This window comes from Esox lucius, chromosome 9 (genome assembly GCF_011004845.1).
Source record: "Esox lucius isolate fEsoLuc1 chromosome 9, fEsoLuc1.pri, whole genome shotgun sequence".
Classification (NCBI taxonomy): Eukaryota; Metazoa; Chordata; class Actinopteri; order Esociformes; family Esocidae; genus Esox; species Esox lucius.
The window spans coordinates 12188081-12202960 of record NC_047577.1 but is presented as its reverse complement, the minus strand read 5'-3'; the positions used below and the strand labels follow the sequence as shown (position 1 = coordinate 12202960).

The following is a 14880-nucleotide window of genomic DNA, read 5'->3' as shown; positions in this document are numbered from 1 at the left end:
CATCTCTCTTAGCTAGCTGTCTCATGTCTGATTTGCTAGCCAACCATGCTGACACAGGCAGCGACAATCACTTGCTCATTCGAACGTTCGTCATTGGTGTCGTCACCGCACAACGGACAGTGTAGCGTCACATTATCCACGTACACGACAGAACGCCAAGCTATTGTTGGAGAGGACATTGCCTATGACACGGCCATATTTTGCAATCTGATATTAAAGCCGGGCTGCTGTATTTCAACCACACGGTGTCACCGGCTCCCCATTCTGTTGACTGGTTTTTGTTCGCCTGGGTGAGGGATCTGTGAAGGACTGCAGATCTTTGCTTTCAGTTCGCTTTAGTCAGGATTGGTTCTCGTCAAGCCGGCAGGTGGGGACTACTATTCAATAACGTAACGACATATTATGTGTGTGTGTTGTGGGCACACGGATTTCACTTTGTGCCCTCATTAAAACTTTTGCCACGCGTTTCTACGGTAACCGCTCCTCTCCTGAATCTTTCTTACCACTCCTCTCCCCTGACTCCTGCTTGTCACACACAGAGCCACAGTGCACCATGTTACCTCTCACGATTTCCACCTGTCTCTTGTCTTCCCAGTCTCTTCTTGGTGTCCTCCTTTGTCTCTCTCAGTCTTTGATCTGTTCTTCCTAATCTGCATTCCGTCCCCCCCATCCGACTCCCCCATCTCCCTCCCTCCCCCCATTCCTCCGACTCCCCTGTCTCCCTCCGTCTCCTCGTCCCTCCCTCCTTCTCTCCTTCTCTCCTTCTCCACCAGTGGAAGTGTGGGTGTTTGGCTCTGGCTGTACTTTCCATTTTTGGTACTGTTTGTTGATTCATTGTTGGATCCACTAAGGCCGTGAGAGCACACACAAACTACAAATCCCCCCACTCTCCCCAATCTCTCCGAAAAGAGCCAGTTGCTAGGTAACGTTAATTGTCAAGAAGTAGTTACACGCGTTGCAATGGAGTGTTGGGGGGCGGGGTCATGTCCAGGAATAGCGTCTGATACCGATAGCGAATGTGTGGACAAGTAGGCCTGGGTTTCAAAATAAAAAGGGATAAAACTGAACAAACCCCAGGGAAGATATTAGCTGTGTTGTACACGTCTTCTCCTTGTTCTATCAGTGGTGTCTACTGCACTGATTGATCCTTTACCTCCCGAAGACATGCAGAATAAGAACAGGGGTGTTGCACTGTATTCTCAAAAAGGGTTATTATGTGGATCGTTGTTTTTTCCCACCCAAATGTCTCCCTTGTTGCTGGTCAGAGATATTTCAAAAAGAAGGATTGAGGAGATTTTGTGAACATCTGAAGAGGAGGATCTGGCGTTCCTCACCACCCCGTGCCCTGACCTACAAACCCGCCTCTCCAACACATTGGGGCACCTCAATCTTATTTTAGCATCCCACGTGTGAAGGGAAAAAACTGACAACGATAAGGGGGATAGAAAAACTGAAAAAGGAGAGATAAGAACAAGAGGAATGGTGGAAGGAGATGAGGCAGACGGGAGGTAACAAGGCAGACAGTAACGGTAGGGCAGTTGGGAGTACAGGGGCTGATTGACCGGGAGTACAGGGGCTGATTGACCGGGAGTACAGGGGCTGATTGACCGGGAGTACAGGGGCTGATTGACACGGTCCATTCAAAGATACACTCAGATACTGTAAATGACCTGGGTGTACGAAGCAAACAGCACATTGAGTGTGTCAATGTCCGCAACAGCGAAGCGTTTTGAACCGCGATGCACAATTTGGACTCTGAATTTGTCCCCGCGGCAAACACGCTGGAAGGCGCGGCATGACATTTAACTTACAAATTCTGGTCATGACCACAAACAACTACACATGTAGCGACAGCTGCTTTTAAACTTGGATATCGACCTCACCCCTCTGGCGTGAATTTGGGCTGCGTCTCCCATTATTCAAGTCTCCTCACGTACGTTCAATCGGGTTCAAGTCCAGGCTTTGGCTGGCCCACTCAAGGACATTCACAGACATGTCCAAAAGCCACTCCTGTGTTGTCCTAGCTGTGCGCTCAAAGATGAATCTTCGCCCATGTATTCTGCTCCTTCCTTTAATTCTGACCATTCTCCCAGTACCTACCAATTGAGAAGCATCAATCAGTCAGTCACATTTATTTTATAGAGACCTTTTTACAACAGAAGTCATCACAAAGTACTTATACAGATACTGAAACCCAGCCTGAAAGAGTGCATGACCACATTGGTTTTGCATGTTTGGGTGACCAAACCCAAGTGGGCTGAGTCCATAGTCTCTGGTCAGAATCCAGATCAGCTGCAGAACCAGGTGGACAGGGACGACCCGTTAGATCTGAAACAGAACCAGATGGACAGGGACGACCCGTTAGATCTGAAACAGAACCAGGTGGAAAGGGACGACCCGTTAGATCTGCAACAGGACCAGGTGAACAGGAACGACCCGTTAGATCTGCAAAAGAACCAGGTGGACAGGAACGACCCGTTAGATCTACAACAGAACCAGGTGGACAGGGACGACCCGTTAGATCTGCAACAGGACCAGGTGGACAGGAACGACCCGTTAGATCTGCAACAGGACCAGGTGAACAGGAACGACCCGTTAGATCTGCAAAAGAACCAGGTGGACAGGAACGACCCGTTAGATCTACAACAGAACCAGGTGGACAGGGACGACCCGTTAGATCTGCAAAAGAACCAGGTGGACAGGAACGACCCGTTAGATCTACAACAGAACCAGGTGGACAGGGACGACCCGTTAGATCTGCAACAAGATCAGGTGGACCCTGGGCTGGGAGAGACCAGGTAGTTCCAAGGTCCGATACTAGCACATAGGTACCCCTAAGAATTAACAAAAAAATGTTATGTCCATCAGCATAGATAATCATTTAAATTCCTGCCTAGTCTTCAGTGTGTACAGGGCTGTGTTTCCAATGTAACAACATAATGATTAAAACTATAAAATTGTACAGTGAAACCTGCTAAATGGCACATGTAAACAAGAGAAACACAACTACCCCATCGCAGTAAATGCAGGCTATAATAGTCCCTGACAGCCTGAGACTAACCCATGCACATGGGCACATGCGACTTGATGAATGTTGCGTCTCCCTCGTCTCAGTATCTGCAGTGCTGCTGACGGCAATGTCATTTTACCATGTGTACCTTTAATGACGAAACCAAGACCCTCTGTAAACTACCGGAAGACGAAGCTGGCCAATTCCACTATACAGAAAAAAAAAACATTCATAATAATGAACTGTGGACAAATGAGAGGCCCTCAGTGAATGTTAAAAGAGAAAAAAAAGAATTTTGACAAACGACAAGAGATTTCATTTTTTTTAATTAATTAATACTCAACACTTTGTTTTATACAAAGAGACAGAAGAGTAATATTTCTTAGAACTTTCACTTACACTGTGTTTAGCTGTCCTTCCTCAAATTATTAAATATTCAATCAAATTTGATATTGTTCTCTTCAACACATGTAATTTCTTCCCATACAAAAATGATACAGTGACTGAAATGTTTTGTCATATATATATATACATTTTCACATTCTGTACAGTTCTTGAGATTTACTCTTGGAAACATAAAATAAAGGGTTGGCAACAAAGAAGAATAACAGATGTTGTGCTTATGTACTAGCCACTAATGTACAGTAATTACCATTTGTTGTGTGACAAAGACAAGTGTCTATGCTGCTCTAAATTAAAGTGAAAGAAAACACCAACTTGCTGTAAAAAATAGTCTCTACTACCTAGAGTGTGCACTTTGTCAACACAGCACAAAATGTACGTGGCCTTTTGTTTCTTTATAAAACAATTTAGTATCAGGACCTTTAAATCAAAGATGTCACCCAAAAGGTTAATATTATCAGCCATTTTGGACACATTTATTAAAAGTGTGTGAGAGAAAGCTAACTAAGTTATTTACATACAGCATTGTAATACAGAACAACAGTCCACTCTTCCACTTGATCTCTTCCATGTGCAGATGGGTGCACGCACACACACATGCACGCACACACACATGCACGCACATGCACATGCACGCACGCACACACACGCGCGCACACAGGCACAAACACATAAACACGCTTCTAAACAAAGGTAATCAAGCATATGTATTGAGGCACATAAAGCAGAAAGAAAAATAAATAAATAAAAGAAACACACCGAAAAATGAGTAGAAACAAGCCAGAACGGTTCTAATCAGAGATGGAAGGATTGTCACTTTATAATAACAAATAATACCAATACCATCACTTCAGTCACAGGCATTTACAACAGAACATCAGAAGGGCAGAGGAGCCTGAACTTCTCTTCTTCTTTATAAAACAGCTCAAACTTTTTTTCCATCAAGTTATGCCATATCAATTACTCGTATTGACAGTCCTGTCCTTGTCTGAGTATTGAACGATGTGAAAATAACAGCAGATTTTTTGTGTCAAGTTTTTTTTTACATTTGTCTATATATATATATATATATATATATATATATATATATATATATATATATATATATATATATATATATATATATATATATATATATATATAGACAAACATACACCAACAGTAATGATCACTGAAATTGATACAAAAATGCCACCGACGTTTGGGCTAAAATAGAGTCTATGTAAAAATTAAAAAACAGGGAAAATTAAAAAATTCCACACATGCATGCTTGTCCCTACAAAAACTCTTACATTGACTCAATACCCTACGCAATGACTCATCAGCCATGAAACAAAGAAAAGTCCTTAAAAGTTTCAATAGGGATGTACAACTATTGATCAACTAATCTATATAATCAACAGATTGTGCTTCGATTGCTAAATTTGGTTTTGCAATAAGAGAAATCACTAATAGCTGTCTGAAATCATGTAATATTTCAGATGGCTATAACTTCAAGTAGTCAATACATTGAGTCAATAAAATGAACACGTGCGTCAATCCTGATTCGTGCATTACAGCAGGGTCATGGGGGTCAATGGGAGTACAGTGGACCTGGATATCTGTCTGTGATCAGTTGTGGCTTTGAGGTCATATCCCATGGACATGATGTCACCAGTGATGTGTCATCAGCAAAAGCGTATATAAACGGGGTGTGGGACTTTATTGTCCACACTATGTGGAGATTTTGAAGATATTCTTTCCATTATGGCATTGCTTTACTTCTCAGCCCCTCCCTCCCAGCTCCCCTCCAGAAGAGAAATGCCATCCATTACGTTCAAACAGCTTAGTAAAGTCATTTGTATATAGTCCCTGGGAAATTAAGAAGGTGTTTTCCTGATTTAAAGCAAAATAATAATTCTAAGTGTTTGGGCATTCTTGCTAATAATGCCCTGGTCGAATTATCTAACCAAGGCATTTCCCATCTTGAAAATTGTCAACATCAAACATTCCATAATCATTCATGGCGAAATGTTCAAAATTACTAATAGTTACTGAAAGTTCCCCCCGAAAACAGTCTTGTGTGGACTCCCTAAAGCGAACACAAAAGCAAATAAATAGTGAGTGATAGTAACTGTTCTCCCCGATCCCAATCTGTCAAATCTTAGGTGACCAACACGCACAATTATTACCTGAATTATCTCAGAAATCAAAACACAATCTTACAGTACGTCCAAACACGATTAGTGGTTTGATCAAATCCTTTGTGTGAATTAAGAAGGTAATACATATCATCAATACATAATCAGGGGTGACATAATATATTACCAACTGAGCCTTTTCTTCTCGCTGTATTTACAGCACACCACGTTCTACTCATCCCAGTCCCGCTCCAGCAAATGTGTCCTGATAAAATGGCAGGCGTAGCTCTCTGCCATAATGATCATTAAAGAATGAGCACAGCCTTCTGTTCATCTCTCCATTCCCAGACCGTGTTCCAAAAGTCCATCATGACCATGTCTTGACTGTAGAACACTGCCGAGGCCAACCGAATCCCTTTCCAGCAACATGTTGGCATAAGAGGTGACGTGCGTACCTTACCTACAGCGTACCGCGTCCGTGCCCGATTTTTGTGTGATTGACAGTTCATCCCTGTGGGTGTGTGTTGGGATTTTAACCGGTAAATTAAACTATTCATGAAAATCTAAAGGATGAGAGATGACAGTATACAATGTTTATTATTATCCGTAAGAGCCTTCTGACATAAGTAAAACTAGCAGAAAACACCAACTCCCATGAAGCAATATTCTCTCTCCTTTCAGTTGGGTGGATTTCATTTACACCAGCTAAAATCTCAGCTAATAGGATTTTTGGAAAACATGATTACCATTTAGTGAGTTTCTAGTTAATAACTGAATTGTCTACAGAATGAACACTCTTTCTACCGATTGGAGGAAGAGTCTTCATGTCTTTATGGTCATCGTAAATTCAGTAAGGCACATCCTGCTCGGTGTCTGAGATCAGCAATACTCCCTAAATACTGCCAGACAAAACAAGAAATCAAAACTACCGCAAATAATCAGCATTATGCCATATAAGGACTTCCTCCTTCACAATAAGATGTCAAGTACCTGGAAAATGTACTCATCAGATCATGCCTTTCACATACACTTTTTCACAGCACTCCAAAAACAGAAGAAAAAAAAAACTTTTTTGAACGTGGATAATCAAGAATTAAGAAGAAATTGTAATTACAGGAACTTAAAAATATTGGTACTTAAGTAACATTTCCTCCTGCCAGACAGTCTACTAGTCTCCTGTAATATGTTAAGTTTGAAAATAATTAACAACAGTGCAAATACATAACAACATGAACTATTTAAAAATTAAAAAACAAGCCCAGACTAAACATCATAAACATAGTAATTATAATCAATAATATCATTATTAACAACATTATCAATACAATTATTGTTAGTTTACCCTGTTATTTCAAGAAAAGTATTCAATTTTTCATTCAATTGATTGTATTTACGTTAGCGAAGCAAAACGTCTGTTTTGGTGTGAGGAACGGCGGGGGACGGTGGTGTGAAGGAGGAGAGGGGAAACGGCGATGTTTCCCCTCCTCCCTGGTCTGTCAGTCTCCGAGTGAAGCAGCAGCCGAATACACTAATTTCCTAATTAGGAGTCGCGTACCTTCCTGTTAGCCTTGACTGGCCTGCGGCGGTCTTGGTCCATTGTCCAACCAACCAGCCTCCCGCTGAGAGACATGACAACAGTGTCCCAAGTGTGGGGCCCGTTCGCTCTCCTCAGACGGAGACAACTGTCATCGCCATCCCTCCCCCTCCTCGTCTCCCTCTCCAACCTGTCCTCTCAGACGTCCGACTCAATGCTGGACAGCTTCTCGTAAACGTGGCCGTTACTCGAGCCATTGAACGGTCTCTGGCCCCCCTGCCCCACCATCCCTAATCCCCCATCCCTGACTGGCAGTAGCTTGTTTCCCCCGAGTCCGGGGGCCCCGTGGTGGTTCCCCACGGGCCCCCCTAGCCCCCCGCCCAGACACAGATCGTTGGGGAACCTGGGCGTTACATTGGACATTACCCCGGGCGTGGCTGACACCGGCATGTACGACGGCAACCCCATGGAGCCTCGGAAGTCCCCGCGGCTGTTGTCGTGGAGACGCTGTGGCGGATGTTGCTGTTGCGGCGACTTTTTGACGTAGTACGGTTTGCCGCCGTGTAACAGACACTGGTCGTCACCGAAGGTTGGGATGAAGGGGTTCTGGGTCACCTTATCTGGGTAGAGAGATTTAGACAAGGAGTAAGTCCCGGGCCCTCTGCCAAAACCGCCCCCACCACCACCTCCCATCAATCCTCTATCCCTGTCCCTCATGTCCTTCTCCCCCACCGACCGGCGGTGAAACCCGCCCTCGCCTCGTTCGCCTCGGAACAAACTGAACGAGGAGCCTCCTTTCGCCCTCTCCCTCTCACTACCACCCCGGCTGAAAATGGAGGGGCTACCCCTGTCCCTCTCCGCGTACTGGGCAAACATTTGGGCGTAGGGGCTAACGCCCTCCATGTAGCGGTCTTTGTCTTTCAAGCTCACGCTCCTGGGCGGGGGAAGCTGCCCCCCTCCGCCACCCCCGCCTCCTCCTGCCCCGCCCGCCCGGCCGCCGCCCCCTCCCTTCTGCAGATCCACAAACGTGTCGTAGGAGTGTTGCCTCCGTAACACCCGCCCGCCCGGCCCTGACTTCCTGCGCTGTGCCTGAGCTTGTGATTGGCTGGCCCCCCCCGGACCACCACTCTTCCCGACTCCGCCCTCGTGCCCGCACTGCCCGCCTCCGCCCCCCCTCTGGCTAAACAGGAGGTTGTCCTCGCTGATGTCATACAGGTTGCCAGGTTTTTTGCAAGACTCGCACCGCTTGCAGGTGGCGGAGGTCGGTCGGCTACCCCCCCCTCCGCCGCCGGCACCACCTCCTCCTCCACCTCCTCCTCCGCCCCCGTGGTGAGACATGGACTTAACCCCTCCCACTCCCCCGCCGACGGCACTTTGGTTGCGACACTCCCAGTCGCCCCCCGCTATGCCCCCGCCCCCCACCCCCGACGCGTTCTTCTCCCAGCAGGTGTGGGCCTGTTGCCCTGACAACCCGCCAACCTTGCCACCCTTACACTCTGACTTCTTGGGTTTATTACCTTTCAGGAAGTCCTCCACGGGCACTAAGCTCTTACAAATGCCACTAGCACTACTTCCGCCTGCTCCTCCCCCACCGCCCATTGGACAAGGCCCGTCAGACGTGTCCACATGCTCCCACTTGGCCAAGCCCTCCTTGGAACGGAACTGCTCCGCGTAGAACTCCCTCAGATTCTCTTTGTCGCGGAACGAGTAAGGTGAAGAGTTACCCCCGCCGCCTCCTCTCTTCCTTTCGGAGGGGGCCAGGGGCGGGGAGGCCGACCGGTGTCCCAGGGGGCCGCGGGAGAAGTGGTGGTGGACGGTGTGGTGGTGATGGTGGGCTCGCCTCCGGTAGTCGATCTCGTCCTGCTCCCGCCTGGATTTGGCCGAGGCCGGCCTCTTCTTCAGGCTGTCCCGGTACTGTTTGCGCCTCTTGGCGTTGCCCTCCAGGTTGCCGTAGGTGACGGTGTGCGAGGAGATGTCGGACACGTCGTCGCCGCCAGAGCCCCCGCCGCCCCCCCCCTCCTCCACCCCCGCAGTACCTGTCGTGACCTCCCCTGTCGATAAACCCCGAACTGGACGCCCCGCCCTTGAAGGAGAACCTCCCGTAGAGGTCGCCAGACTTGAACTGGCCGCCCTGCTGGCCAGAGCTGGAGGCCTGGGCATGACCGGCGATCAGGTCAAACTTATTGGTGTTCCTGTGGGTCAGAGAGGCACCGCGGGGCTGCGTGGTGAATATGGGCGCTACCCCTCCCCCTAAGCTGTCGCAATCGAACATCCCCCCCTCCAGCGAACTGGCGCTGCCTAAGCTATGCGGCCTGTTAGGCGGGGGGCCGGACATACCCAGAGCCAGACCGGGTCCCGGACCTGAGTGGTGGTGCAGGTAATGATCCTGGTACAGGTTGCTGTCCTTCAACGGCAAGTTGCCAAAAGTCCTCTCCACCTCGCTGATGTAGCCACTGAACATGTTGTCCTCCGCCAGGTAGGGCGGCGGGGGGGCCTTGCGCTCCTGGAGGCTGCGGCGGTGCTCGGAGATGTCGTAGATGCCCGGCGACTCGCCGCCGCGGTGGTGGTGGCCGCCGTAGTCCAGGCCGCTGTGCGTGTGCGGCGAGCCGTTGACCCCCGGGATGGCGGTCATGTCCTTGGCGGTGCGGAGCAGCCGCAGGATGTTGGAGTGGGTGTTGTTCATGTTCGCGGTGGCCGACGGCGAGTCCATGACCGACTTGTTCTCCTCGATCTGGACCCCGTGGATGCAACTCCAGATGCCCTGTCGGAGGAGCGGAGAGACATGGGGGGGTTAAGACGTCCGCCCGGGAGGCACGAGGGGAGGAGGGAAATGGAGCGCGAGCGCGGGAAAGAGAGAGAAGAGACACGCACCTTGCGCCGCGGTAGATTGACGAGAGGGAAAGGATGGATGGATGAGCATTTAGGAGTGAATGCAAGGTGAAAGGTGGGGAGAGACAGAATGAGGGAGAGGCACACATAAAGGGAGTCACACGGAGAGGGAGTCACACGGAGAGGGGTTAATGTGGTGCACTGTTTTGTCTGGGCACCTTCTTGTTTACACACTATTAAACAGTGAAAGGGGTGAGTTGATAAATACGTTCCCTCCCGGGGGCAGACAGCTTTAGCCCCCGCTGAGCCTCACAGCGTCTCTCCTCTCACTCATACACAGTGTCGGGGGGCAAATCAGAGACTTGATTGATAATGACAGGAGCACTGTAAGCCTCTGGTTTTAAACAACCAATCAATAAGTTGAATCAATGTCATTTAAATTCAGCAGACAGCGCTTCTGCTGGGGGGGGGTGTTCTCTGGTTCTCTCTCAGTATCTCCTCTGCTCTCCCAAAGGCGCGTCACCAAAATGATTCATGGCGTAACATTCTTTTTTTGAATATTCCAAGAAATGGCGGGTGTGTCGTTTTTCGTTGAAACGCAATGTCATTATCTGGTTGCGATGTTGTTGTCGTCAGGACAGTCATTCCAAGAGGTGACACCTGCCAACGAATTAAGTCATGCGTGTTGGAATCAAGGCCGGGGGGGGGGCTTGGCAGTCTCATGCCATTTCAGCCCAAAAATGTAAGGTCGACGATAATTGCCTGCCAGCTAAAACAAGGGTCACTGTTCATCAGTCATGTCAAAAGCATTTTCTGTCGGGCTCTCTTAGTCACCCCTGCCCCGGTCCCTGAATTCCGGAATCTTCAACTCCTTCTGCTTTTCTCTTTCTGTTCACTCTTTCTTTGTGTCTGGTTTTATCTTCTTGGCCTCCTGGTCACCATGGTGAGGTTTCTTCACCAGCCAGACTGTCTTTCTTTATCTCTCCTACATGCGCTCACGCAATCTCTCCATGAAGGTGACAGGACAGAGGTTACTGGCTCACCGTTCCGGGACGTCTTTGCTTTTGTGCTTCTTCATTCTTCTCCCTTTCAGTGTTCTAATTCCTTTTTCTCAAACATATCTCTTTTTATTCTGCTCATTATGTCTTCTCTTGTTCTCTTTATCAGTCTCTTTCTCTATCTTGCTTTCTTCCTTGCTTTTCCCTTTCAGACCCCTTCACTTCCTCTACATTTTGTTGTGTTATACAGTTTTTTTGCCAATCTACACCCAATACCACATTATGCAAAAGAGAAGACACGTTCATAATATTTATATTAGATTTATAATTTAAATATCTTTTGTATGTAAGTATTCAGACCCTAAATTTGGTACTTTGCCGAAGCACCTTTGGCAGTGATCACAGCTTCGAGTGCTGCAGACAGGGCTTGACATTGGCACCCGCCCACCCGCCAAATGCGGGTAGAATTCGGCTGTGGCATTTAAACGCAGTCACTCTTACAAGCCACTTTGGCGGGTGGCAATCTATATGTCTATACACAGGGTTTTTCCTGCATTCAAAGCTCAAAGCCAACAGCCTTCCCAAAATCTCGCACAGCCTCTGTGTGTTGGCATGGTGAAACATGATTTTGCGCTCATATAGAGAACGAAGGTCAATGAAATCTGGAACCTTGCATACAGGACCACACGGGTCGAGGAGATGAGTAATGTCGGGAAAACAAGTGGATCCAAGTTTTCTTTTACATCCAAGTATGTCAAAATATTCCATTAAAACTTAATAGCCTCAAATTAAATCTAATCCGCATAACATTTTTATAAACTTTTCTGGTGACTTCAAGTAGCCTAAAATTACAGATTTGTTTTTAAAGAGAGATCGCGAGACTAACGAAGATGTCTGGTGAAAAGACCATCAGACTAGGGTATGTACTAATCACCAAAAACATTAGGCTATATATGCAATATATAGAGTAAAAAAATATATAATTAACATATTTAAGTTACTAACAATATAAACATATGAACGTGAAGACGCTGGATAAGCGACAGCAGCCGAGCCTAGTACAGCTGATGGAAGTCAGGGAAGTTAAACGAAGTGGCGTCAAGGCAAGGATGGGGAATAAATTACTTGACAAGGCTGTAATATATACAGCTCTGTTACGTTTTTTATGCAAGTCTATATTAACAAGAACATAGCATAACAAAATGACTGCGACTGTGATTAATTATAAAGCTCATGGGTGATTTCATATTTCTTTTTAAATAACATGTTAATAGTTCTAGGTTATGTTAATATATTTTATGTTATATATTTTGGTTGATATTAGGGAGGACATTCTAGTGTGCATTAGCTGCTCAAGTGGACATGGACAACAGGGCAGATTTAACACTATAATAGTTGTCTTTTTCAAGTGTGTAGCCACATTATATAAAGTATTTCACAGAGGGGTGTCCGGTATAGTGGGGTACCACCTTCACCTAATAGTGATTGAACCAGTGAACAAGACAGGCTAAGATGTAGCACACCATAGTCAGATTTTATCAAATAAAACGTAAATTCTCCAACAACAAAATCGTGGCTAGTGAAAATGCTGAGTGGCTAGTAACTTTGGATAACCACTAGCCACAGTGGCTGGTGAGCAGAAAAGTTAATGTCAAGCGCTGGCTGCAGAGATAGTGGACCTTTTGGCAGGTTGTCCTACCTCAACACAGAAACTCTGAAGTTCTGCTTAAGTGGCCATTGGGTTCATGATTACCTCCTTGACCAAGGCCTTCTTGCCCAGTAACTTAGATGGTTCCATCCAGCCAATTGAATTTGCCACAGGTGTACTCAAATCACGTTCTAGAGACGTCTCAAGTATAATCAATGGGCACTTGAGTATTATGGATAAAGGTCTGAATACTTATTTTAAACGTAATTTCCATTTTCAAGAAATTGTCTCAAAACTTATTTTACCCTTGTCATTAAGGGGTACTGTGCACTTTTTCGAACAAAATGTGGAAAAAGTGAAGGGGTCTGAATATTTTCTAAAGGCACTCTACATTTCCCTTTCTCACCTTGCTATTTCTGTGTATACATTTTCTCTGTCTTGCCATCCTTCTCTTCCCGTCTCTCCCTGTAGATTTCTTCTCTTTGTCTCTCTTTTATTCCTACCTAAATGTGAGCAGAATCGCGTGGCTCTACCCCAAATCATTCTTCCTGTGTCCCTCCACAACTGGAGTGCTAACCCAGGCATGGCCATGTGTAATAGACTATTGGATGAAGTGTGTCTGGCAGGCAGCCTCCGCTCTATAGATAATGGCGTGGGAGGATCCGCATGAATTCTGTAAAGCCAATGACAAACAACGTTAACACCTGCACGCTTGAACCAAAATGAGTCATTGGGACGTCTCTGAAACGCCAGGAGTCGTATCATGGTCCCGCTGATGTCCGTAGGGAGTCCATTTTCTCCGTGAAAAACTAGTATTAGTATTCGGTCAAGTCCTCGCCAGCTCTGGTGTGGGGTTTGGATAAAATGACTTTAGGCAGGTCAGGCTTGCAAAAGACAATGGATATAATAGAGTATTATTCATAACACTCAAGAGTCAATATTATTAAGATGAAATATGAATGTTCTCCCAGGTAGGTATAAATATAACTGCAAACACTGGGTGACTACAAGTGTCTTCGGCTTCAACACTAGCAGGTAAACATTTCTTAAATTAACAATAATTGAGCTTATTGAGCGTGAAAGTAAGAAAAACATTCCACCTCTCATAAAAGGTACCATTATGCAAATAATATTGTTCCTCAAGCAGTTGTTTTTCAGTGCATAAACAACTCCTCTGACTTAAAACAACCGCTGCCATAATAAATGACCCACATAAAAAACTCTAAGAGCTGTCCTCATTTAAAGACACATCAACACTATGAAGAGGTTACGTTTTTAACCCTACGTACAACTAGAATCAATGAGCGTGTAGGTACCACAAACCTAAATTCTATTTCCGTTCACATAGTCTATTTTGCTTTGCTCTTCAGTTGTGTTATCTTTGCTTATACAAATAATACAGTACCCTGACGATTTAGCTATGCTTTTGCTGCCCAACTTAGCATAGTTTAATTAGCTCCGCATAGGCTTTTTAAACGCACAGGAAGTGGTTGTTTGGTTGAATCCCTGTCAACTCACCCTGCTGATAGAGAAGGTGAAGCCCGGCTTGCCCGTGCAGTAGCCCATGAAGCAGAAGCGCAGTTGCCAGTAGAAAGCATGCTCTGCAATGAAGGTGATGAGCGACAGAGCCATGGCCGCCCCCAGCATGTAGAAGACGCCGGCCATGTTGTCCACGTCCAGCTGGCTGCTCATCACCTCGTTCTTCTCATTGTGGCAAATTCCAGTCAGCCACAGAGCTTCCAGCTCCTCCATCTCGCCTGGGAGGGACCAACAGGAAATAAAGGGACTGTACTAGGAGATATGTACTAGGAGGTTATTGGTAAGGGTTAGAAGGAGATACTGTATGCTGTTGGTAGGAGTTAGTAGGAGACAGGTTATTGGTAGGGGTTAGTAGGAGACAGGTTATTGGTGGGAGTTAGTAGGAAATAGGTTATTGGTAGGGGTTAGTAGGGGATAGGTTGTTGATATGGGTTAGTAGGGGATAGGTTGTTGATATGGGTTAGTAGGGTAGGTAATGTAAATAAGGTTATGAGGGTATTAGGTTATAATAAGGTTAGAGGTAGTGGGGGTACAAGGTTGTTAAAAGGTTAGATGTTGAGGAGGTATATGACAGTGTCAGGTTATGGTACTGTTGTAGATTAGGGTTGTGGGGGATTACGGAGGATTTGGTACATTCACCAAATACATCTTAAAACATAAAACACCTGATAACCTGATAAATGAATGATGCCTTGCTCACATTCCTCAGTACAAGAACCAGCAAAGCATCCCAACAGAATGTTCAAATCCTTCCAATATTTGATCGTAGATAAAGTGTCCTGTGGGTTGAATGCTACTGC

At 46.1% G+C, this 14880-nt stretch overlaps 1 protein-coding gene across 1 annotated transcript in view; it reads right to left on the bottom strand.

The window, feature by feature from the left end:
• Positions 1 to 4513: 4513 nt before the first annotated feature.
• grin2bb (glutamate receptor, ionotropic, N-methyl D-aspartate 2B, genome duplicate b) overlaps positions 4514 to 14880 on the bottom strand; it is an 86811-nt gene continuing 76444 nt past the window's right edge. The window contains 3 exon segments of the mRNA XM_034294507.1: positions 4514 to 9083; positions 9085 to 9827; positions 14060 to 14298. Of these exon segments, the coding sequence (XP_034150398.1) occupies positions 7265 to 9083; positions 9085 to 9827; positions 14060 to 14298 (2801 nt within the window). The 3' untranslated portion in view covers positions 4514 to 7264.